The 25,176-nt window shown below is 44.2% G+C and overlaps 3 protein-coding genes across 9 annotated transcripts in view; 1 reads left to right on the plus strand and 2 right to left on the minus strand.

Annotated features, from left to right (window-relative positions):
- The window catches only part of tmtc4 (transmembrane O-mannosyltransferase targeting cadherins 4), a 50,899-nt gene extending 50,402 nt beyond the window's left edge, over positions 1–497 (minus strand). Inside the window, exon 1 of the mRNA XM_059970509.1 lies at positions 312–497. The gene's annotated coding sequence lies outside the window, so the exon portion shown is untranslated. The remainder of the gene's footprint in view (positions 1–311) is intronic.
- LOC132394413 (uncharacterized) lies at positions 431–25,015 on the plus strand. Of its 3 annotated transcripts, XM_059970524.1 has the most exons (4): positions 431–540; positions 8,166–8,298; positions 22,378–22,481; positions 23,094–25,015. In XM_059970524.1, the coding sequence occupies exons 1-4, from the start codon at positions 493–495 to the stop codon at positions 23,208–23,210; spliced, it is 402 nt and encodes a 133-aa protein (XP_059826507.1). In that variant the 5' UTR covers positions 431–492; the 3' UTR covers positions 23,211–25,015. The 3 variants fall into 3 exon arrangements, 2 of the variants coding, with proteins under 2 accessions (XP_059826507.1, XP_059826505.1); XR_009512321.1 differs by lacking the exon at positions 431–540 and adding an exon at positions 1,043–2,514 and having other exon boundaries at positions 22,378–25,015; XM_059970522.1 differs by lacking the exons at positions 431–540; positions 8,166–8,298 and adding an exon at positions 8,676–11,698.
- Positions 17,447–25,176, minus strand: part of nalcn (sodium leak channel, non-selective) — a 181,785-nt gene continuing 174,055 nt past the window's right edge. For 3 of the 5 annotated variants that reach the window (XM_059970506.1, XM_059970504.1, XM_059970507.1), the window contains one exon: positions 17,447–20,532. In XM_059970506.1, coding sequence (XP_059826489.1) covers positions 20,339–20,532 — 194 coding nt within the window. In that variant the 3' untranslated portion in view covers positions 17,447–20,338. The remainder of the gene's footprint in view (positions 20,533–25,176) is intronic. The other 2 variants (XR_009512315.1, XM_059970505.1) reach the window with 2 other exon arrangements.

Below are 25,176 nucleotides of genomic sequence, written 5' to 3' on the forward strand. Positions count from 1 at the left end.
CACAGGCAGCTCCCGAGTTTCTGGAGGCACGCGGCAGCAGATCGAGCAGCGGGCTTGTGATCCTGTACAGCTGGCAGGGTGCAGAGGAGGGGCGGTTGTAAGTCTCACAGTTGGCAGGGAGGGGCTGCTGAAGGTGAGGGAAGAGGGAAGTTATCTCAGGAAGATGTCACTCGTCACTCAGGACCCATTACTACCACTGGAGAGGCAGGACAGGAGCCTGAAGATCCACACCCAGTGATTCAGGAACAGCTTCCTCCCCTCCGCCATCAGATTTCCAAACACTGCCTTCGCCTTTGCTTTGCTTCACTCACCTTGAACAGATGTCTTCTGTATTGGTTATTGCCCTCCTAGGGTAAATGTGCTGGCTGTCCACCCTGTCTTCACCTCTCATCCTCCTCTGCTCAAACATACAGCAAGTTCAGGAAGATGTATCAGAAGGAATTGAAGGTGGCTTTGCTGGAAAAGGTGTAAGAGGAGTGGGGACAGAAGAGGATGGAGACAAGTCGTCCAGGCAGCAGAGCAGGAGGAGATGTAAACAAGGTGAACGCTGCAGGCTTGCACTTGACCTATTTAAAAGTAGAATATTACAAGCAATACAGCATAAACATAACTCTGTTTAGAAATTGGCTTTTAGTCTCATTATAAATTAACAACGAAGTCAGCTCTATGCATGGTTGGGATTTTTTAATCAATCTCATCACAACCCTTTATGTGTGTGAGCTAGGATGTAAATCAGAAGTGGCAGGACTGGGATTAACATCTGCAGTTTGATTTTTACAGAATAATTAATATTGCCATTAATCACCCTGTTTAACAGAATATTCAAAGGAACAATTACTTGAATGTGCATATTTTTGGGTGTAGGGACTAGCTGTTTCATTTTTGGTGGGAATGATGGATTACTCATTAACAGTGCAAGTCTTAGTTAAACCAGGTACAATCCCTTGGCTTTTTTCCAATACTAATACCACGGGTTTAAAAGTGAGATCAGTCAGTGCAAACTGTTACCATAGAGACAAATAAGTGGCAAAGAACACAAGGAATAGGGGCAGCAGTAGGTCAGTGAGCTGTTGATGCCTGATTGTGGCCAATCCCATCTTGCCTCCATTGTCCAGTCTGCTCCCCTAAACATGCCTCTCAATTGTCCTGATTCCTGGAGCATCACACAGAATTCAGGACGAACTCAGCGGCTCGAGCATCATCAGAAACTGCAGATTTCCTGGAATTTTCTCACACTATGGTCTAGAGTTTACAGAGAAAGGTGTGAAAACAAAAAAGAAAAAGAAAAAAATCAGTTTGCAACAGTTCAGTGGATGAAAACACCTTGTTAATGAGACAGGTCGGGGAGAATGGCTGGACTGGTTCAAGCTGACAGTAACTCAAATAACCATGTGTTACAGCAATGGTGTGTGGAAGAGTATCTCTGAATGCACAACATGTCAAACCTTGAAGCGGAGGGGCTACAACTGCAAAAGAACATGAGCATACTCTCAATGGTCTCTTCATTAGGTATAGGAGATACCTAATAAAGTGGTCACCGAATGCGTGTTTGTGATTATAATGTACTGCCAAAAGCTAATTTTTATGGTATTTATACCCTGTGTATGTACACTTGTGATAATAAACTCCAAGTTGAACGTGACCAATGCACAATGCCACCTGAAGTGTGAATGAAGTGGAATAGATAAATACAGTAATTTTCTCTCTGCCTCAGGCATTGTGGTCTCATCAGGAAACGGACTGGTTTAGTGTGTCAGCAGCAAATTATTTCTAAGGAGCAGCTTTTCAGGTTGCAAGAGGCAGAGTCCCCCGATGACATCGATCAATGAAGCCAGCCCATTTGGTGAAACTCCAAGATCTTGCTGTGTCACGGCTTACAGCTGAAGATTAATGTATTTATTATTCTGGCCCAGGATCCCAAGGAAAACACAAAGCTGAGAATATACTGAAGATGCGCCACCCAGTTGCAGTGGATAATGCGAAAACTTGCTCTTCAAAGGTTGCAGTAAATTTATTTGCACTATGGGATGTTTATAATTAGCAGTATCCAGTGTGGTGCGCGGTGTCCACTCTCTGAACAAGGCCTCAGTCAACCTTTCTCTCACAGCTTGTTTAAACCTCTAGTATGGGCTTGCTGTCTCCAGCTGTTGCCTCTCCCTCCTTGCCAGACCTGAATAATGAAAGTGAAATGCTTCATCACCTGGGGAAAGCGAGCAGGCTATCCTCTCCCATCTTGCAGAGCTGCACTACTGAACTGCAAGGCAGTGGCCTTGGATTTGATTGCAATTGAAAGCATTCCTGACTGGATGTAAATTAATATGCACCACATCTTGAGAAAGTGCTCTTTCTCTTGTCAGTAGTAGCATTCCCTTGTGTCAGTGACAGTGCTTCATTTTAAGATGTACTTTTATCACTCTGCTTCTGAAGACAATATTGAATTCTGTTTGAGGGCCTTCCTGTGAATCACCTTGGGAAGTTTGTACTGTGTAAAGGGAACCATCTAAATGGCACCAGGTTTGTTTTTTTTAATTGAAGTCAGACTCTAACAATGTTACACTTATTATAGAAGATAAAATGAAGGCTTACATTTCTCATAGATGTCTATGGATGTGTAACACAGCTTGGAAGAAGCAAGGCTTTAACGTTTCTGGCTGGTAGCATTAAACATTGGGCATTACAGCATGTTCAATGGAACAGAACCCTGCAGTGTTAGAAACTTCAGTAAGTTTAACACCATTGACTGGGGAGGAATTTCTGGTCTCCCCTCTTTAGTGTTTTAAAGCTGTGAGTGAGTTTGCTTTCTGACCAGAGCTGTTCATAGCACGAGAATGTTTTAAAAAGATCAACCTGCTGTAACTGCCTTGAATTATTCTTTTGAACTTCAGGGTAAATCTTTTGCTAGACACAAGGGTTTGCAGATGCTTGCATTGAATTTTTATTTATAGATGCAGAATGGGAACCAGCCCTTCTGGTCCAATGAGCCTATGTTGCCCAATTAAAGTTCTAATTCTTTTATCAAAGTGCATATATGTCACCCTAAAGAACACTGAGATTCATTTGCTTGTGGGTGTATTCAACAAATCTATAAAATAATAACTATATCAGCATCAATGAAAGATCGTCCATCCGAGTGCACATGGCAACACATGATACAAAGAAGAAAGAATATTACAAATAAATAAGCAATAAGTATTGAGAACAAGATGAACAGTGAGTCCATTGGTTGTGGGAACAGTTCAGTGATGGGGCAAGTGAAGTTGACATGTTTAAGAGCCTGATGGCTGAGCGGTAGTAACTGTTCCTGAACCTGGTGGTGAGAGTCCTGAGGCTCCTCTACCTTCTTCCCAATGAGAAAAGAGCATGACCTGGGTAGTGAAGATCCCTGCTGGTGGATGCTGCTTTCCTGTGACAGAATTTCATATAGACATGCTCACTGATTGCAAGGGTTTTACCTGTAACGGACTGATCCATATCCACATCATAGGATTTTCCATTTAAGAGCATTGGTGTTTCCACACCAGGCTGTGATGCAGCCAGTCAATATTCTCTCCACCACACATCAATAGAAGTTTGTCAAAGTTTTAGATGTCACGCCAAATCTCTGCTAACTCCTAAAGAAGTAGAGATGCTGCTGTGCCTTCTTCATAATTGCATTTAAGTGCCAGGCCCAGGACAGGCCCTCTGAAATAAAAACAGCTAGGGATTTAAAGTTGCTAACCCTCTCCACCTCTGATCCTGCAGAGAGGACAGGCTCATGGACCTCTGGTTTCCTTCTCCTTTACTCTATAATAAGCTACTCGGTCTTGCTGACGTTGAATAAGAGGTTGATGTTGATGGCCACATTTTCAGTCTCCCTCCCATATGCTAATTCATCACCACCTTTGATTTGCCCCACGACAGCGGTGTCATCATCCAATTTGAATATAGTATTGGAGCAGTGCTTAGCCACACAGTCATAAGTGTGAAGTGAGTAGAGCAGGGACTAAGCACACAACCTTGTGGGGCACTTGTGCTAATGGAGATGGTGGAGGTGTTGTTGCCAATACGAACCGACAAGTGAGGAAATTGACGATCCAATTGCACAAGGAGGTATTGAAGCCAAGGTCTTGGAGCTTACTGATTCATTTTGAGGGGATGATGGTGTTAAATGTTAAACTGTAGTCAATAAAGAATATACTGATGTATGCATCTTTGCTGTCCAGAAGTTCCATGATTGAATGAAGAGCCAATGAGATGTCGACCTGTTACCCAGTGGGCAAATTGGAGCAGATCCAAGTCACTTCCCAGGCAGGTTGATACGTTTCATCACCAGCCTCTCAAAACAGCAATCCCCCCTCTGCTGTGTAACAGGCAGCTGGTACTGTAATGGTGTTACACTAACCACTTGCTTATGGTGCTATTCTAGTCCGTGGAGAACAATCTGGGGAGACCTCAGTGGGTTGAGCAGCATCTGTGGGGAGCAGAGGAACTATTGATGTTTTGGGTCGAAACCCTGCCTCAGGAATAAGAGGATCAGGCCGCGGGGAATCGGAGAATTGGAAGTTGCCAAGAGGACAATAAGACGTCAGGAACGCAGTGTTTCAACCTGAGACATCAACAATTCCTTTCCTCCCACAGATGCTGCTTGGCCTGCTGAGTTCCTCCAGTAGACTGCTTAAATGTTTTTGGAGTTATTTTTAGCAATGCAGTTCCCCCTGTAAAGTCAGAGCTACAGTACCTTGGTCAGTTTCCGGGCCAGGACAGTAGCTGATGGCTCAGCATGGTTACCCTGCCTTTGCTGTTGCGTCTCCGCATGTTGCCGTTGCCACATGTTGTCAGTGAAACAATGCTGGTTACCTCTTCTCATCTGCCCATCGCCTCCCCCGGGACCCCTTCTCCTTCTCTTTCTCTGATGGTCCACCCTCCCCTTCTATCAGGTTCCTCCTTCTCCAGCCCTTTCTGGGTGCTCTAGTTTCCTCCCACAGTCCAAAGATGTTCCAATTGGTAGGTTAACCGGTCATTATAAATTGTCCCGTGATTAGGCTAGATGTAAATCAGGGGATTGCTGGGCAGTGTGACTTGAAGGGCTGGTTTCACACTGTATTTCTAAATAAAAAATAAAATAAATAGTTCAACTGAATTCTAACTGCACAGCCTGGTATTATTGGGGTTATTTGAGAGAAATTCTGGGCTCCCATCTTTGGAAACTTGTGGCTCTTCAGGGGTTAACTTACAGTAAAACAATGACAATGAATAATACAAGTGCTTGCTAACGATAAATGAATGGCAGAGGGTTCTTCATCAGCCTGAGGATGGAAGGAGGTAACAATTGCAACACTCGGTTAGGTGAAGATGAGAAAGCTCTGCTGCGTTCCAAACAATTGGTAATTGATTTATTATTGTCACATGTACTGTGGCAACATGTGACAATTAAATAAAACAAATTACCAATAGGTTGGTTTACATGCCAGCCATACAGATCATCAATACAAAGGAAACAATAACACAACTCAGTGCAGGCAGACAGCAAGGTGCATGGCATGACAAGGTAGATCGTCACGTGACACACACATAATATCCTGGAGGAACTCAGCAGGCCAGGCAGCATCTATGGAAACGAGTAAACAGTCAGCGTTTCATCACTCAGCCCCGATGAAGGGTCTTCACCCGAAAAGTCAACTGTGCTCTTTTCCATAGATGCTACCTGACTGGCCTTCCTCCAGCATTCCTCCAGCTCCAGCATTCCTCCAGCCTGCTGCTTGGATTTCCACAGTCTGCAGGTTTTCTCTTGTTTGTGATTAGATTATCAGGTGAGGAGTTCATTTTTAACGTACAAGAGATCCATTCAAGACATTTATAACAATGAGATAAAGCTGGCCTTGAGCCTGGTGTTTTCAAGCTTTTTTATCTATTGTCCAATGGAAGTGTGGGAGATGTGGTTGTTTTAATTATGTAGCCTATCAATTCATTCATTTCTATCCGAGGAAGTTCTTTTATCTTATCGATTAAAGTGATAGATTTTTCAGAAGCATCATCTTTATTCCTTTGTCTTACATCCCTTAGCATTAATTTCCCTCTTAGTGTCGTCTCTCAGCTCTTTATTTACAAACTCCATTTCCAGAAAAGTTGGGACCACGGCATAGGAACAGAATTAGGTTATTTGGCCCATCACCTGTGGATTTATTATTCCTTTCAATCCCACTCTACTGACTTCTCTCCATAACCTTTATTTTATTTATTACTTATGGACATACAGCACAGAATTAGCCCTTCTGCCCTTCAAGCATGCCACTCAGCAACCCCCAACTTAATGTTAGCCTAATCACAGGACAATATACATTAACCAATTAATCTGCTAACTGATAGGTCTTTGGATTGTGGGAGGAAACCAGAGTACCCGGAGGAAACCCACGCAGTCGTGGGGAGAGCATACAAACTCTTTCCGGGCAGTGGCGGGAATTTAACCCAGATTGCTGGTACACTAAAGCGCTGTGTTAACCATCACGCTATTGTGCTGCTCCAGTGACTTGGCCTCCACAGTTGCTTGTGGCAGTGAATCCCACAGATTCACCACCTACTGGCTAAAGATATTCCTCCTCGTCTCTGTTCTAAAGGCACATCCTCGTATTCTGAGGCTCTGTGGTCCCAGCTTTCCCCGACTATGGGAAACATCCTCTTCACATTCACCCTTTCTACGTTCAATAGGTTTCAATGAGATCCCCCGAAAATAGAGTAATGACTTGTCAGCATGCAATCTCAGATGGAATTTTTATTCAATGATTCTCCTTAATGTTCTTGTGATGTGCAGGAAGAATAGGATAATGGAGGAACAGGTAAGGCGAGACAGCTGAAGTATTGTATAGTTTCAGTCACCCTGTTACAGGAAAGACATCATTAAACTGGAGAGACTGTAGAGATTTATGAGATCATTCCCAGGACTTGAGGGCCAGAGTTATAGGAAGAGTTTGGTCAGGCTAGGTCTTTATTCCTTGGTGTGGCAGAATAAGTTGTGACCTTGGAGGTATATTAATTAAGTCATGAGGGGCTGAGCAAAGGTGAATGCACAGTCATTCTTTCCAGGGAATGGGAACCAAAAACCAGAGTGCATGTGTTTAAACTGAGAAGGGAAAGTTTTTAAAGTGGCCTGAGGGGAAATCTCTTCACTCAGAAGTGGTTGATATGTGGAGCAAACTGCCTGAAAAAGTGATGGCGAAGAGTACAATTACAATATTTGCAATTATAACATGTATGTATATGCATGGGCAAAGTTGAGAGGGAGATGGGCTAAACTTGGGTAAATAGGACACACTTGAGTAGGCAACTTGGCTGGCATGGACACGTTGAGCAAAAGGGTCTGTTCCCATGCTGCATTGCTCTGACTATGACTCAAAGCCATTTTCTCTGCTGAGGAGTATTTAGTACAATGAGATTCTATAACAACCTGCCCCAAGAACTTGTGGAAGCTTAGTGGGGTTGGAAGACCAGGATCACCTGACAGTCTGAGGCTGATTTATTTGTGTTGGGTTTGGGGATTGGGAATTAAGGTGGGGAGATGGAGTTGATTAACCATAATCTGGTTGAGTACATGAACAGGCTCAAGAGACTGATTGGTCTTTGTCTACATTTCTGTTTGCCCTTTGAATGATCAGCTTTCTGTCTGGGATCCTACCATTCCTGAACATGGTGTGGGTCACGCACAGACTGAAATGGGGTAGGGAATGTGTGGCCCCTGAATTGGTCCTTGTCTCCCAATCCTAGTGATATTCCCAGAAATGAGAGAAAAATAGAGAAAACTGGGGAGAGCTGCATTTTTGTAACTTTTCCGATCTTTCCGCTCAGTTTTGATGTAGTGTGGCACAGTGGCTCAGCTAGTAAAGCTGTGCCCCACAGCTTCAGAGTTCCGGGTTCAGTCCCAACCTCAAACTCTATCTGCACGTGGAGCTTGCACATTCACCCTGCAACTACATGGCTTTCTCCTGGATGCTCCAGTCTTTCCCACATCCCAAAGATGTGTGGCTTGGGAGATTTAGTTGGTCACTGCAAATTGCCACCAGTATGTTGTGAAGGGTGGAATCTAGGTGGAATTGATGAGAGTGGGGACAAATGAGAAAAGGTGCATGGGGCTCAGAAGGTGGATGTCTAATTCCTGGGAGCTCCATTCAATGCGTCTTGTAATTCTTCCTCAGGTCCAACCACTGTTCTGCACTCCCAGCAATGAGAACTACTGGGAGACGGACTGTGGTAACTATGCTGGTGCCCTGATGTACTTCTGCTCCTTCTACGTCATCATTGCATACATCATGTTAAACCTGCTTGTTGGTAAGTCGGCCTGAAACCAAGGTGAACTAGGCGATGAAGGGCCATGGTCCAGGTGTTGCTGAGGTTTATCCTTGCAAAGGGGTTCCCAGTAAGTCAAACACCTCGCAATTGGAGTGGAGCACACTGCAAATAGTATCAGCCATGTCCAGGAGAGGGTTTATCATACTGCAGTGTTGGCTATGAAATGGGGGAAGGCCTCAATATGATGAAGGTTGTACTATATTCCAAAGGCCTATGTTTTCAGATTTTCATTGAGGTTTCTGAAGTTGGAATTGGTTTATTAAATTTGTTGCAAGCAAGGTACGGTGAAAAGCTTAGTCTTGCATACTGTCCATAAAAATCAAATCATGACACATTTCTCTTTATTCTGGGTAGAATCTGAATCAGGTTTATTATCACTGACTTAAATGGTGTGAAATTTGTCGTTTTGCAGCAGCAGTTCAGTGCAAAGACATAACATTACCGTAAATTATAAATTCAATAAATAATACAAGAAAGGAATAACAAAGTAGTTACACAAAATTCTGGAGCAAATCAGTAGGTCAGGCAGCATCTGTGAAGGGGAATTAAAGACAGTATTTTAGGCCAATACCCTTCATCAGGAACTGAAACGTCTCGGGCAGCAGTGTTGACTGTTTATTCCCTTCCAAAGGTGCTGCCTGATGTGTGAGTTTCTCGAGAATTCTATGTGTGCATTGCTCAAGACTTCCAGCATCTGCAGAACATGTGTCTACAATAGTGAAGTAGTGTTCTGTTGGCAGATGGGAAGAAGTTGTTCCTGAATTGTTGAGTATGGGTCTTTAGGCCCCTGTACCTCGTCTTTGATAGTGGTAACAAAAAAAGGGCATAGCCTACATGATGAAAGTCTTTAGTGATGGATGCTGCCTTCACTAGTTCATTCACCAGTTCAGGCCCCTTATTCATCCCTGATTCTTAATTGCTTTATTGCCAGCATCCTTCAGCCACCTGGGACCAAACATCTGGAATCTACAAACCCCATTTCCAGAAAAGTTGGGATATTTTCCAAAATGCAATAAAAACAAAAATCTGTGATATGTTAATTCACGTGAATCCTTATTTAACTGACAAAAGTACAAAGAAAAGATTTTCAATAGTTTTACTGACCAACTTAATTGTATTTTGTAAATATACACAAATTTAGAATTTGATGGCTGCAACACACTCAACAAAAGTTGGGACAGAGTTAAAATAAGATTGAAAAGTGCGCAGAATATTCAAGTAACACCAGTTTGGAAGACTCCACATTAAGCAGGCTAATTGGTAGCAGGTAAGGTAGCATGACTGGGTATAACGTTCTCCTTCGCGTGTAACGAAACGCCGAATTAAACGTCGAGATAAACCACAGTCAATAAGAACCAGATCGCAGTAAGATTAACCATTTACTGTTCACTCTTCACATTAACATATGGTGAAAAAGCGTTGCTCTCACTGTGATTTCTCATGCCTGCAAAACAACTTCTGCTCAGGTCTGCCTCGTGGTGAGCCCCCACCCTCGCGCTAATTTCAAACGGGTACTTTCCCACAAGACGCGACGAAACCAGATGTGACGTCATCGCATGCCAATATATTTTACATGCAATGAATATACTTTAAACACTTCTAATTCTAACTAGAAAATACTATCGAATGAATTACTAAGCAAAAATATTATAAACTAAATAACTGTCGTAAAGACAGCACACTGGGTATAAAAGTAGTGTCCCTCAAAGGCTCAGTCTTTGCAAGCAAGGATGGGTCATGGCTCACCCCTTTGTGCCAGAATTCATGAGAGAGCTGTTAGTCAGTTCAAAAGGAACATTTCCCAACGCAAGACTGCAGAGAATTTAGGTCTTTCAACATCTACAGTGCATAATATTGTGAAAAGATTCAGAGAATTCAGAGACATCTCAGTGCGTAAAGGGCAAGGTCAGAAACCACTGTTGAATGCGCGTGATCTTCCGAGCCCTCAGGTGGCACTGTGGAACCGTGTGCTGTGCTCAGATGAGTCCACATTTCAGCTAGTTTTCGGAAAAAACGGGTGTCGAGTTCTCCGTGCCAAAGATGAAAATGACCATCCTGATTATTATCAGCGAAAGGTGCAAAAGTCAGCATCTGTGATGGTATGGGGGTGCATCAGTGCCCACGGCATGGGTGAGTTGCATGTATATGAAGGTACTGTGGCGACCCATTTCCTGGCACATCCGAACCGGCTCACAATTAGATAGCCTACGGGGGTTTGCGAGCACAGAGCTTTGGAGCCTCTGCGCCACGGGGGGCAGGTTGAGGGAGGCTTAAAAGTGAGGCTGAGGATTTCGAATAAAGTTTTTCCTTCGACTGCAGTTACCGACTCAGTGTCGTAATTTTAGCGCTGCGTGTAGCACACCGCTACAATTGGTGACCCCGACGGTCCAAACGATTTTTGGACCAGAAATGACCGACGCCGCCTCTGTTCATGCGGTTTCGTTGAAACTGCCGGGTTTCTGGACACAGCGACCGAACCTATGGTTCCAGCAAGCCGAAGCCCAATTCCACGTTTGCCAGATCACCTCAGAAGACACCCGCTACTACTACATGGTGAGCTCCCTCGACCGTCCCGACAGCCTGGCGGCACCGTGTTTTCGACTCCATTCATAACTTGGCTCATCCCTCCATCCGGATGGTTTCTAGCAGGTTCGTTTGGCACGGACTCCGCAAACAGGTCAGTGAATGGGCCAAAACGTGCATGCACTGCCAGACGGCCAAGGTGCCGCCCCACCGCAGCAGTTCCATCCCGCCCACCGGCGTTTCGACCACATTCATGTGGATATCGTGGGCCCCCTGCCAGTGTTGCGTGGAGCATGGCACCTCCTGACTATCGTGGACTAGTTCACTAGATGGCCAGAGGCGGTCCCGCTCACCGACACCACCTCCGAATCTTGCGCCCGAGCCCTGATCACCACCTGGATATCTCGCTTTGGTGTACCGGCCCACATTACCTCCGACAGAGGCGCCCAGTTCACCTCCAGCCTGTGGTCAGCTATGGCCAGCCTTTTGGGGACTCAGCTGCACCACACCACTGCCTACCACCCACAGTCGAACGGGCTAGTGGAGCGTTTCCACCGTCACCTGAAGTCGGCCCTCATATCCCGCCTGCGAGGAGCCAACTGGGCGGACGAGCTTCCCTGGGTCCTACTCGGCATCCGCACAGCGCCCAAGGACGACCTGCACGCCTCGTCGGCCGAGTTGGTATACGGCGCGCCCCTGGTCGTCCCCGGGGAGTTCCTACCAGCCCCACGGGGGCAAGAGGAAGATCCCGCAGCAATCCTGGGCAGGCTACGCGAGAAGCTCGGTAACCTGGCCCCCATACCCACTTCACAGCATGGGCGCAACCTGACCTGCGTACCCAAAGACCTGCAGAACTGTAAGTTTGTGTTTGTACGAAGGGGCGGGCATCGGCCACCGCTGCAGCGGCCATATGAGGGGCCGTTTATGGTGCTCCGGAACAACGGGTCCACGTTTGTGCTGGACGTTGGGGGGAAAGAGGAGGTTTTCACGGTGGACCGCCTCAAACCGGCCCATGTGGACCTGGCGCACCCGGCCGAGTTTCCGGCACCTGGGCGCAGAGGCCGACCTCCCAAGCAGGTTCTGGCCCAGACTGTGGACATTGGGGGGTGTATCGCCGGTTCTGGGGGGGGGGGGGGGGTTATGTGGCGACCCATTTCCTGGCACATCCGAACCGGCTCACAATTAGATAGCCTATGGGGGTTTGCGAGCACAGAGCTTTGGAGCCTCTGCGCCACGGGGGGCAGGTTGAGGGAGGCTTAAAAGTGAGGTTGAGGATTTCGAATGAAGTTTTTCCTTCGACTGCAGTTACCGACTCCGTGTCGTAATTTTAGCGCTGCGTGTAGCACACCGCTACAGTACCATTGACTCTGAGAGACATATGTAGCCATTAAGGCGACGTCCCTTCCCGGGATGTCCATGCTTATTTCAGCAGGACAATGCCAGACCACATTCTGCATGGGCTACAACAGCGTGGCTTTGTAGACACAGAGTGCATGTGCTTTACTGGCCTGCTGCCAGTCCAGATCTATCTCCTATTGAAAATGTATGGCGCATCATGAAGAGGAGAATCAGACAACGGAGACCACGGACTGTTGAGCAGCTGAAGTCTTATATCGAGCAAGAATGGACAAAATTTCCAATTATAAATCTACTACAATTAGTATCCTCAGTTCCAAAACGATTAAAAAGTGTTATTAAAAGGAAAGCTGATGTAACACAATGGTAAACATGCCTCTGTCCCAACTTTTGTTGAGTGTGTTGCAGCCATCAAATTCTAAATTTGTGTATATTTACAAAATACAATTAAGTTGGTCAGTAAAACTATTGAAAATCTTTTCTTTGTACTTTTGTCAGTTAAATAAGGATTCACGTGAATTAACATATTGTAGCGGTGTGCTACACGCAGCGCTAAAATTACGACACGGAGTCGAATGTGGTGCTGTACGCCGTGCCTGGGCATGGCCGCTGTGAACTGTGGTGCCAGAACCGATGGGAAATCCGCCAGGACCCTGGTGAAGTCGTTGTCGGACAGCGTGATGGAGCCGAGGTGAGTGGCTGGCAACTGAGCTGCACCCAGGGAGAACGTCTGAAAGGTCTCGGCGTGTACCAGTCTCTTCCTGGGCAGGTCGCCCAGTAGGCTGTGAGCTCGCAAAAAATCCGCACCCAGAAGCGGTTGGGCTACGGCGTCCAGTGTAAAGCTCCACGTGAACTGGCTGGAGCCGAACTGTAGCTGCACCTGACGGGTGCCATAGGTCCTTACTGTGCTGCCATTCACGGCCCTCAGGGGGGGACCCGGTGCCCTGCTGCGGGTGTCGTAACTCGTCGGAGGTAAAACGCTGATCTCAGCCCCAGTATCGACCAAAAACCGGCGTCCCGACCTTCTATCCCACACATACAGGAGGCTATCCCGATGGCCAGCCGCCGTAGCCATCAGCGGCGGCTGGCCCTGGCGTTTCCCGGGAACTGGTGGTAGAAGCACCATTGTTCGTTGGGCCGGGGGTTGGCGGGCTCTGCGGCCGGGCCTGGACTGGTTTGCTGCCGGGAGCGTGGCTGGGAGATCTGTGCGATGGACGCCCCGCTCACCTTCTTGGCGTTCCACAGCAAGTCCGCCCGGGCTGCCACCTTCCGGGGGTCACTGAAATCCGCGTCGGACAGCAGCAGGCGTATGTCCTCGGACAGCAGCAGGCGTATGTCCTCAGACAGCTGCTCCAGGAATGCCTGCTCAAACATGAGGCAGGGTGTGTGTCCGTCGGCGAGAGACAACATCTCATTCATTAAAGCCGATGGAGGTCTGTCACCCAAGCCATCCAGGTGCAGTAAACGGGCAGCCCGCTCGCACCGTGAGAGTCCGAAAGTCCTGAGGAGCAGGGCTTTGAATTCCGTGTACTTGCCGTCTGCCGGGGGCGACTGTACAAACTCCGTGACCTGCGCCGCTGTGTCCTGGTCGAGGGAGCTCAGCACGTAGTAGTAGCGGGTGTCTTCTGAGGTGATCCGGCGAACGTGGAATTGGGCTTCGGCTTGCTGGAACCATAGGTTCGGGCGCTGTGTCCAGAAACCCGGCAGTTTCAACGAAACCGCATGAACAGAGGCGGCGTCGGTCATTTCTGGTCCAAAAATCGTTTGGACCGTCGGGGTCACCAATTGTAGCGGTGTGCTACACGCAGCGCTAAAATTACGACACGGAGTCGGTAACTGCAGTCGAAGGAAAAACTTTATTCGAAATCCTCAGCCTCACTTTTAAGCCTCCCTCACCCTGCCCCCCGTGGCGCAGAGGCTCCAAAGATCTGTGCTCGCAAACCCCCGTAGGCTATCTAATTGTGAGTCGGTTCGGATGTGCCAGGAAATGGGTCGCCACAATATCACAGATTTTTGTTTTTATTTCATTTTGGAAAATATCCCAACTTTTCTGAAAATGGGGTTTGTAGTTTGCTTAGTATTTGAATGCTTGTTTGTACTCTAAACTGAAAGCATATAATTAAGACTGCTCATCATTCCTGACTCCCAAGGATCAAAGATTAAAGAAGTCCGGCAGTACATTTGGTGACCTTGGTTCCCTGGCTTGAGCAGAAAGGCTGTACAAAGGGGAGCGAGGCTTTAAAGGGCTAGGGTAACTGCACACTGTCTCTGTCAACTTATTAACCTGACTCTTGCCTTACTGAACTTCCACACAGAAAATAGAGTACAAAGGGGAGTCTGGCTCTTAAAGGTCTGGTTTGGCTTGAGACTGTACACTGTTTACATTGTTCTGTCAGTACACGGGTTTAACCCTTGCCTTGCTACAACGTTCTCACCTCAATGTTGTTAAACTGAACATTCTGCACGATATGAATGAAATGGATCCACAAAATGCGGTAGGAACTCAGCAGGCCCGGCAACATCTATTGGAAAGTGTAAAGAGTTGATGTTTCAGGCCGAGACCCTTCATCAGGACTGGAGAACAAAGATGAGAAATTAGAGTAAGAAGGTGGGGGGAGGGGAAGGGAGGAAGAAATACAAGGTAAGTCATCGGGGAAATTAGGAGTTGGGGAGGGGAGAAGTAAAGAGCTGGGAAGTTGATTGGTGAAAGAGGTAAAGGGTTGGAGAAGGGGGTGTCAGAGGCCATGGAAGAAGGGGAAGTGGAAGGAGCAGTGGAAGGAGCACCAGAAGCAGGTTCCCAGTCTCCGCTGGGTCTCAGTGATATACAGGTCACAACACACAAAATTCCTGCTGGAAGAATTTAGCAGGAACTGGACGTAGTTTGGGAGACGCTTCACTGAGCACCTATGTTCTGTCCGCCAGAAAAAATGGGATCTCCCAGTGTCTACCCATTTCAATTCCACTTCCCATTCCCATGTGTCAGTCCATGGCTTCCTCTACTGCCGTGATTCGGCCACACTCAGGTTGCAGGAGCAACACCTTATAATCTGTCTGGGTAGCCTCCGATCTGATGGCATGAGCATTGATTTCTTGAACTTCTGGTAATTCCACCCCCCTCCCTGCCTTCATCTTTCCTATTTTCCTCTCTCACATTATCTCCTTACCAGCCCATCACTTCCCTCTGGTGCTTCTCCACCTTCCACGGCCTCTGTCCTTTTCTCTGACTTCTCATCTTTTCTCTCCAATCCTGATGGATGGTCTTGGCTCAAAATGTCAACAGTTTACTCTTTTCCATAGGTGCTGCCTGGCCTGCTGAGTTCCCCCAGCATTTTGTGTGTGTTGCTTCGATTTTCTCGTTAATGAAATGGATCCAGTGGCTTCCAAAATTACCTATTTTTATATAATAACTTAAAACTTAGGTCATTAATTACCGAGATGTGTATAAGGCTCTAGTGGTTAGCAAAACTGAGAATGATGAGGGAAGGATGGAATGGTTATTGCTTTGGGAAGACGTGTTAGGGGAGACAGATCCTGAATGGGCTGAATTGATGGGATGTTTTTACAAAGGGGTAAGTGTAGGCAGAAAGATAGAGGCCAATGAATGTCAGACAGTCAGTTCTCAAACCAACAGGAGACTGAGGAGAAGGTCCTTTTCCCAGGGAGCAGAGAGAATGGAGAACCTCACTCCCATAGAGATTGCGGAGGTAAAGAGTAAAAATGAGGTTAAGAAGAAGCTGGATAAATTCACAAGGGAGAGAGTGACAGTGAGATATAATGATGGGGGAGATGGAGAAGGGTGAGAGGAGGCTAGTGTGGGGCAGGAAGATCAGCATGGAGCAGAATATCCTGTTCTTGGGCTGTACATTCCATCTAACTTTAAGACATACTTGTACAATATTCATTATTGTCAGCCTTCATCTCACTCATGAAACCTGAGCAAAGATCTTTGTTGATGTTCTGTGTCCATACTGAGAGAGTCCTTTAAAACTGGGGGAGGTCTGAGACAGCACATTGACTCAGCTGGTTATCTGAGATCCCACGGAGCCATTTTGAAGATCACGATGGTTTCTGCTGTGTTCAGGGTCCAATATTGGTGAGTAGCTTTAAGTTCCTGGGCATTAACATCTCCAAGGATCTGACAATTCATGAAACCATGAACAATATCTTGTTATTCCCTACCATCAGTTTGTAGGTCACCCAGGTGAAGCATGAGGGGTGTTGTTCTAGTTTGTGGTCAGCCTCACTGCAGCAGTGGAGAAGGGGACAGCAGACAAATTGGTGTGGCCATGGGAAGAGCAGTTGAAATGATGTGCTATCAGGAACTCAAGATAGCTGTTGTGCAAAGTGTGCGGATGCACAAGATGACCAAACAACACTTGGTTTCACCCATGCAGAGGAGGTCAGATAGGGGTACTGAATGTAGGAGATAAGGTTATAGGAGGTGCTTGTGAATCTACCTCATCTGAAAGGGATGCTGAGGGCCCTGGGTAGAGGTGAAGGAAGAGGCATGGGGACGGGTGTCATGCCCTACAATTGCAGTGGAAAGTGTGAGGGAAGGGGGAAGAGGGGGTGGGGAGTGTTGAGCGAAGAGAGAGTGGCAGAAAGCAGAAACACCGTGAGGGGAGGAGGTGGGAAGGGTGGTCGGATCATTTTGAAGCAAATGGAGATCGTCTGAAAGCTCATGGGGTGAAAGATGAGGGAACCTCCTATCTCTGTTCTGCCTGGGGTGAGGGAGAGAGCAGATATGTGGGAAAATGCGGGATAAATACTGTGTATATAATTGTGGGATAAATACTGTATATATAAATACAGTTATGTGGGACAGTGGGATAAATACTGTATACATAATTGTACATTCCTGGAAAAAGAGAGAAATGCAGTTAATGTTTCAGATCTGATGTAAGGTTATGAAGTAAAAGGTTAATATTCATCCATGCCGGGGTTGTCTGTAAGATAACAGTCAACAAACTACAAAAGCAGCCTTAAGCCTGGGAAAATACCCAGATGAACAAGGAGTCAATGCCTCATTAGAAATAATCGTTGAAAACTGCCCAGTAAGCAACTTCTTGAATATATTTCAGTCAGAATCTCACAAAACCTTCTGGAATATTAATTCCTTGCAGAGCTGACCTCATTTACATATGGTAACTCATTTACTAACACTGATCCAATTTCCTTAAAACGTTATTTGAAAGACCCACTTTAGCATAACTAGAAATTGGTAAAAACTAATCCAAATGCTACACAGTATAATAAAAACAATTAATCTTTATTGATAATATTTTGTTTAGATAAAATTGAGAATAAAATAAATCTTCCGAAAGGTAACAGACTCTTAATTATAGTAGATATTTAAACCTCTAAAATAAAAATGTATATTACCTACAGGTGATGCCTCGGCTACTGAGTGCATTAACGTAGGAATGAAAGGGAGCGACTAACAGTGAAACAGTTGGCAATTACTTTGCATCTACTTCTGAGATTCAGAAAACATACAAGATCAGACATAGGTACTTAGTAAATGCAGAACACAGTGGTGGAATTAGCAGAGCAGCTGCCCGACAGTGCCAGAGAGCTGGCTTTAATAGAGACCTCCAGCGCTGTCAGTGTGGGGTTTGCATGTTCTCCCTGTCACCGTGTGCGTTTCCTCTGAGTGCTCTGGCCTCCTAAACATCCCAAAGGAGTGCAGGTTAATTGGCAGCAGTAAATTGCCCTCAGTGCGTGGGCGAGGGCTAAATCTGGGGTGGGGGGAGATGATGGGAATGTGGGCAGAATTAAAATGGGATTAGTGTGAGTGGGTGTCTGGTGTGGACTCAGTGGACTGAAGGGCCTATTTCTGTGCTGTGACCAGCATATCGTATCACACGTACTGTTAGAACACAGCCTAAAGGAGGGTCCAGGTGAAATTTGTCTGTGATCTACATTAGACACTGCGTGTGTCAGCAACTGCCCGTTCTCAGTCACAATTTCACTGGCATCGACTTTGGCAGATCTCAATGTGTGTGAGAGAGTGCAGAGCGACCACTACCCAATTCTTCCTGCTCCACCACTGCAGAACTCTTTGGAGGTGGACGCTCCCTTATGTTCACCGTATCATGCACGTGCACACACAAGCATACTGTACACACACACACAAGTATTTCCTTAGCCAGGTGATGGTGCATCTGTGGAATTCATTGTCACGGATGGCTGTGGAGGCCAAGTCATTGGGTATATTTGAAGAGGAAGTTGATAGGTTCTTGAGTAATAAGGGCATCAAACGGTATGGGGAGAAGGCAACTGAATGAGGTTGGGGGGGGGGTAATAAGTCAGCCATGATGGAATGGCAGAGCAGACTCAATGGGCTGAATGGTCTTATTTACACCACAGGCAATGCAGATACGCATTTGAACCCAAGAACAAACAAGCATACATTTGCACAGAGGTGCATGCACCATGCACACACACTCACTCACACAAGGTACACATATATGAGATATACGGAATCTTGATGTTTGCAAAGTTGTGAAGTGGGTGGATAGGGTAGAGAGTGGAATTTTTCTCTGGAACAGACCATTGATGACTGGAGAGCAGGGCTTTAAGGTAAGGAGTAAGATGTTCAGTGTGGATTTGAGGAAGAGCTTTTCACTCAGGGAGGGGGCTGGAATCGGGAACCCACTCTCTAAGGGTGTAGTGGAAGCAGAGAGTCTTACAACATCTAAATATTAAATTCTGAGATAGGGTAGATTCCAGGGAACTTTCCCCCTTATCACAGATAGGTAAAACTAATTAACTGTAGGTTTAGGGCAATGGGGGGGGGGCGGGAAATAAGATTTAGAGAGGACTTTCTTCACTCAGGGTCTGGTGAGGAGCTGGAACACACTGCCTGAGAGAGTGCTGGAAGTTGAGTCACTAACAGTGTCTAGCCAAGCAGTTGACTCAGTGTAGGGCTATTGACCAAGTGATGATGACGAGATTAATACAGATGGGTGTCCACTACTGGACGAACTGGGCTGAACGGTCTGTTTCCATGCTGTACAATCCTACACAATCTACAAGAGACGAACTCCTGAACGGTGGAGAAGTGTTCTTGCTGAACGCTGGAAAATGGGAGCTGTACAATGAGGTATTTGATGGTCAGTAGGGAACTAATGGGCTGAAAGGTCTGGTTTCATGTTGTATCACTCTAATGACATGACATACACCTGAACAGACATGCACTCACAAAGATACAGATGCATACCATACACAAGCTGAGACCTGTCCAAAGAGAAACACACAGACCACATACAGTGAGGTATATGTGTATACACACACACCCCTTCGTATTACCACTGACACTGCTAGAAATAGGTTTCGGCTTTGATAAGAATTGCAAATTCTCTGAGATTGGGTCTGACATATTCACGTCACCTGTACACCCGTTACTGCACGTCAAAGGATTCAACACCAGAGGGCAGCAAAGCACACAATTCACCTCCGCACAGTGTTATGGTAGAATCATCTGCATCCACCCCAGGTCACTGTATGCGGGTCTCCAGGCACAGACGGTCAATCTCGCTGGATATTTCTTCCAATGGAACCTGTGCTGGTAATCAGGGCATTAGAAATAAATTGTTTTCATTCATTCTTAGGAACATTTTGTCAGGGGCATTATGAGAATGGACACGCTGCCCAGCTAATGACAAGTGTGGGTGTGGAACAACTGGGAGCCAAAAATCTGGTCTGAAGCCTCCAGAAGTCTGTTAAATCAGAGATGGAAACACTTGATCTGCAAGAACCAGCAGGTTAATGGCTGGGATGAGAGGACTGTCTCATCAGGAAAGGCCAGAGGGAGCTCAGAAGAATGAGGGGTGAACTTACCTTGGCGCTCAGGGGTGACATTAAAACAAATCCTGGGGGACCTTGACAGGGTAGATGTTGAGATGTTTCCACTAGTGGGAGAATGTTGAACAACGAACATTATTACAATTGCATTTAAAACTGAGGTACGTAGAAGATTTCTTTAGAAAGTATTTAGCTCTGTAATTTCATGGAAAGGGAAGAGTGACCTCCTCTTGCTCCTGTGCATCACCTGGCCCCAGTTACTTAAGTACATTGTGCATTTTATGATGGAAATACACCAGGAAAACAGGTGGAGGTCTCACCCTGCTCCTTCCTGTTAAATATCCAACAGGTCGTCTGCACTCTCATCACTCTCTACGGTCAGCTGTCGGGTCCACCACTTCTTCACGTCAGAGCCAGAGAAGGTGGTGTCTGACATCGGGTTCATCTTGCACATGACTGATTTGATGGCTGTCCGCCCCCCGAACCGCAGGTTGACGGTGGATACCGAGTGGGTGATGGGTTTAGGAGCTGGAAAGCGAATGAAGAGAGTATGTCAGGAATTGCTCCTCATCTCCAGGCCAAATTCCCTGGGGGGGGGGGGGGCAGCAGGGCTCACCAGCAGGGTATCAGGCTGTTCAGCCCATCTACTCCCTGCTGCTGCCCCTGCACCCCAGGTTCTTTCTCTTTGGTTCATCCCAACACCATATCCTTCCTCAGGAAGGTCACCAAGGCCACAATGAGGAGATATCCTGGAGAGATTGCAGGATGAGGATCCCAGGCCAGTGTGGAAAGACTGAAAACCTGGGGTTAGAATCCTTGAACATGGAACAGTACAGCATAGTACAGGCTCTTTGACCCAAAATGCTGTTGCTTTTAACCTACTCCAAGATCAATGACCGTGAACTTAAACCTGAAGGGGATTGGAAAACAACCCAAGGAGAGAGGATCATGGGGACACGACAGGGACAGACATTAATTGTGGAGCCCGCACAAGGTTTATGGGCTGAATGGCCTCTGGTGCTTTAAGAGACAGATACTGGGGTTCCTGTGATGCTCCAAACCCATTGCCTGTCACCCCTCAATTTGACAGTAACCATCCACTTCCAGCTACCCAGGAGAGGCCAAGGTTCATGAGCAAAGGGATGAGGTTGCCAGAGAGCCTTATGACCCTCCCTCTCCATCTCCCTTGACCTTTATCCAAGGTCTGTGCTAATGGAGGCAGCCAAAATAAGACCTTTGGTTTAGTTTTCCTTCTTAAAGCTGCTGAATATGAAATTATCTGTCCCCTAAGAAAAGATTTCATCGCATCCCAAATAACCAAATTTGACATACCCGCAGTTGTCTTTAATTCAAAAAATAAAGAGCTTTTAGTGATTACTAACAGGATTAAAGAAATAGATAAAGTTTATTCAGTATTACCTACTGAAGATTTATATAAGGAAAGGGTGAAACTTCAAACACAGCATGATCTGATTTTGACTTTTCCCATTGAGCAGCATCTTTTAAAATCTAAAAGTCAATTTTATATACATGGAGATAAGTCAGGTAAATTGTTGGCCACTCAACTTAAAGTAACTATGGCTAGAAGGCAGTTTTTGAAAATACGAAGAACTGATAGAACTGAAACATCAGATTGTCAGGAAATTAATAAGGTATTTTTGGATTTCTACTCTAACCTTTATAAATCTGATTTTCTAGATAATACTTTTATGAATAAATTCCTACAAAGATTGAATATACCCAAAACTTCTATTCAAGATATGAATACATTAGATGCGCCTATTAAACGAGAGGAAATAGCAAGGGCTATATCCTCTTTTCAATCAGGTAAAGCTCCAAGACCGGATAGATTTACGGTAGAATTTTTAAAGACGTTTACTGAAATACTTACACTTCATTTATGCCAAATTTTCACTGATTCTATATCTTCTGGGACCCTCCCAAAAACTTTCTATGAGGCATCAATTTCATTAATTCCCAAAAAAGAAAAAGATTTATCTGAATGTGCCTCTTACAGACCAATTTCCTTGTTAGGTGTGGATTCTAAAATTCTTTCTAAGATTTTGGCTAACAGACTCGAGAGTATCTTACCTGAGGTTATTTCTAAGGATCAAACTAGATTTATTAATAATAGATACTCATATTTTAATATTTGGAGATTATTGAACATTACTCATTCCTCTCCATCTAAAGAATCCGAATGTGTTGTTTCCCTTGATGCAGAGAAAGCCTTTGATAGGGTAAAATGGTCTTATTTATTCAGGTTTTAGTAATATTTAAATTTGGTCCAGGTTTTATTTCCTGGATTAAGCTGATCTATCAAGATCCTATGACGGCAGTTATAACTAACAATCCCAAATCTCCTTATTTTAGGTTATACAGAGGTACCTGGCAGGGTTGTCCTCTTAGTCCGCTGTTACTCAACCTGGCTTTACGACCTCTTGCTATTGCTCTTCGGGACTCCAACAATGTTCAAGGTATTAAGAGAGGAGATAAAGTGCAAAAGGTTTCGCTGTATGCAGATGACTTGCTAGTTTATATTTCAGATCCTAAAAAATCTATTCCTGCTATGTTATCTATATTTTCTGAATTTAGTAGTTTTTCTGGATATAAATTAAATTTGCACAAAAGTGAGTTATTTCCTATTAATAACTACTTGGATCTTTTTAGCATTGCTAAAAATAACTTTACTTCTCTTGGTATTAAAACTATCAAAAATTTTAAGGACCTGTATACAACCTTCTTCCATTAATTGAGTACATGCAACAAGTACTTTCTAAATGGTCTCCTATGACATTATCATTAATTGGTCAAGTTAATGCTATTAAAATGATAGTGTTACCAAAGTTTTTAATATGTATTCCAAACAATCTCTTCTTTTGTTCCTAAACTGTATTTTGATAGAATAGACTCTAAAATTCTATCTTACATTTGGAATAATAAAAATCCTAGATTGAGTAAACCTTTTGTGTTGCCTTTATGGCATTGTTTAGTTTATTATATTTTCACATTAGTAATTCGTTTGTTATCGTTTTCTAATTAAAGTTAAGATTGTTTAAAGTAAATTCGTTGTCTGTGATATATCGCAGCATGCGATGACGTCACACCCGGTTTCGCCGCGTCTTGGAGGAAAATACCGGTTTGGAGAAACGGGAAGGAGGGGGCTCGCATGTGCAGGATCAGCGCGAGAAAAGTTTTCTTTCTAGAAGCATCAGTGAAGCAACACCATAAGTTCATGAGATAATCGATATGTTGAAATAAAAATGTTAACGCTGATTCTGTTAAAAGTAATGACGGTGATAAGGTTTATGTTTTTGTTATTTAAAGAGTTGCGGATAGTTTGTGTTGAAGTGTATTTAATGCAGTTGATGGCGTAGGTAGATTCTGACTGTATGTTGTACTTTAATGTAATATAGTTGTTGTAGTTTTACTTTTGCAAGTATTTATGATGTCAATGTGATATCAAGAAGGAAACAAATACTGTATATATTTTGTATTGTTTTATCAACAGTTTTCATCATATGTTAATGTGGAAGAGTGAACAGTAAACGGTTAATCTTACTGGGACCACCTCATTGATTGGTTTAAACTTGGTGTTTAGTTCAGAGTTCTTTTACACCTGTGCGAGAACACTACACCTTTATTGCAGAAATTTAAAAAGTACAGTGGTATGGCTTTGCCAAACTTTAGCATGTATTACTGGGCAATTAATATTTGATATATTTCTTTTTGGATTCATTTCTCAGACATACATGACTGTCCTTTATGGGTGGATTTGGAGAAAAACTCAGTGAAGGGGTATTCTTAAGCCTCTTTACTGGGAGCTCCTCTTCCTTTTTTGCTTTCTAAGATTGGCAGTCGAGACCTTAATCACAATATTAAACAGACATTAAGAATTGTTTCAGTTTCAGTTTAATAATTTTGTTCTTTCTAGTAAAATCCATTTCAGTTATTTTTTTAAACCATCAATTTCTGATCAGACCTTTTTAATCTGGAAAACCAAAGGAATAGTAACTTTTTTAGACTTGTTTATAGGGGATTGTTTAAGGTCTTCCACTCAGTTAGTGGACAAATATGACCTATCTAATGCACACTTTTTTAGATATTTACAAAGTAGGAATTTTTTTTTTTACATAGCTTACTTACAAATTTTCACTCTACTTATTTACCCAATATAATAGATACTCTTTATCAGGTTAAACCATTTCAAAAAGGACTGATAGCTATAATTTATAAATGATTATTGAATTTGCGTATGTTTTCTAATGACAAAATTAAAGCTGCGTGGCAATTGTAATTTCGAGAGTCACTCTCAGATAATCAATAGGATAACATTTTTCATTTGGTAAATACTTCATCTATTTGTGCCCGTCATTCCTTGATACAGTTCAAGGTAGTACATCGGGCACATATGTCAAAGGATAAATTAGCCTGTATCTTTTCTAATATTAATCCTATTTGTGACAGATGTAATATTGAGGTGGCTACTTTAACACATATGTTTTGGTCTTGTATCAAGATAGATAACTTTTGGAAAGAAGTTTTTAAAACTTTATCAAAAGTCTTGAATTTGGATCTACAACCAAATTTACTTACAGCAATTTTTGGGATCATTCCATCGGAAGCAGGATATATTCCTGTTTCTGCTCAACGGATGACAGCTTTTACAACTTTACTGGCTAGGAGAGCCACTTTGCTTAAATGGAAGGACTCTAATCCACCTACTGCTCTTTATTGGCTTACTTCCATTATGTCATGTTTAGAGAAAATAAGAAGTTGGACATTTGATACATCCTTTTAATTTGAAGAAACTTGGTGACCTTTTATTCAATATTTTCATATGGTTTGATTTATGGGTCTTCCAGTTACCTTCTCGAAACGTTGGATTTGATCAGAAACTTTCTTTTTTTTCTTGCTTTCACTCTCAGTATGTGCTGACCAGTTCCTTTTATTCCTTCTCTTTTTTTTTTGTTTAGTGGGGTTTTTATGTATATAAAAATTATAAAAGTTTCTTTATCTTTTTTCTTCTTTTCATGGAAATATAAGAGAATTGATTATCTTATTCTTTATTACATACTATTAGATTACTACTATGTACGATCTTGACGATGTTTATTTTACCTTTTATATGAATTGTTATCGATATAGATATTTGAGATAATTCTCCTCTTG

The sequence above is a fragment of the Hypanus sabinus genome, chromosome 5 (genome assembly GCF_030144855.1).
Source record: "Hypanus sabinus isolate sHypSab1 chromosome 5, sHypSab1.hap1, whole genome shotgun sequence".
NCBI lineage: Eukaryota > Metazoa > Chordata > Chondrichthyes > Myliobatiformes > Dasyatidae > Hypanus > Hypanus sabinus.

Bases quoted from the DNA above. Each gene is read 5' to 3' on its own strand.
- LOC132394413 (XM_059970522.1), top strand. From the start codon at position 11,317: ATGGCCAGCCTTTTGGGGACTCAGCTGCACCACACCACTGCCTACCAC. The intron at 11,699-22,377 runs GTAAGTTTGTGT...TCCTTATTTTAG, and splicing joins ACCCAAAGACCTGCAGAACT to GTTATACAGAGGTACCTGGC. The intron at 22,482-23,093 runs GTATTAAGAGAG...GATATATCGCAG, and splicing joins GGACTCCAACAATGTTCAAG to CATGCGATGACGTCACACCC.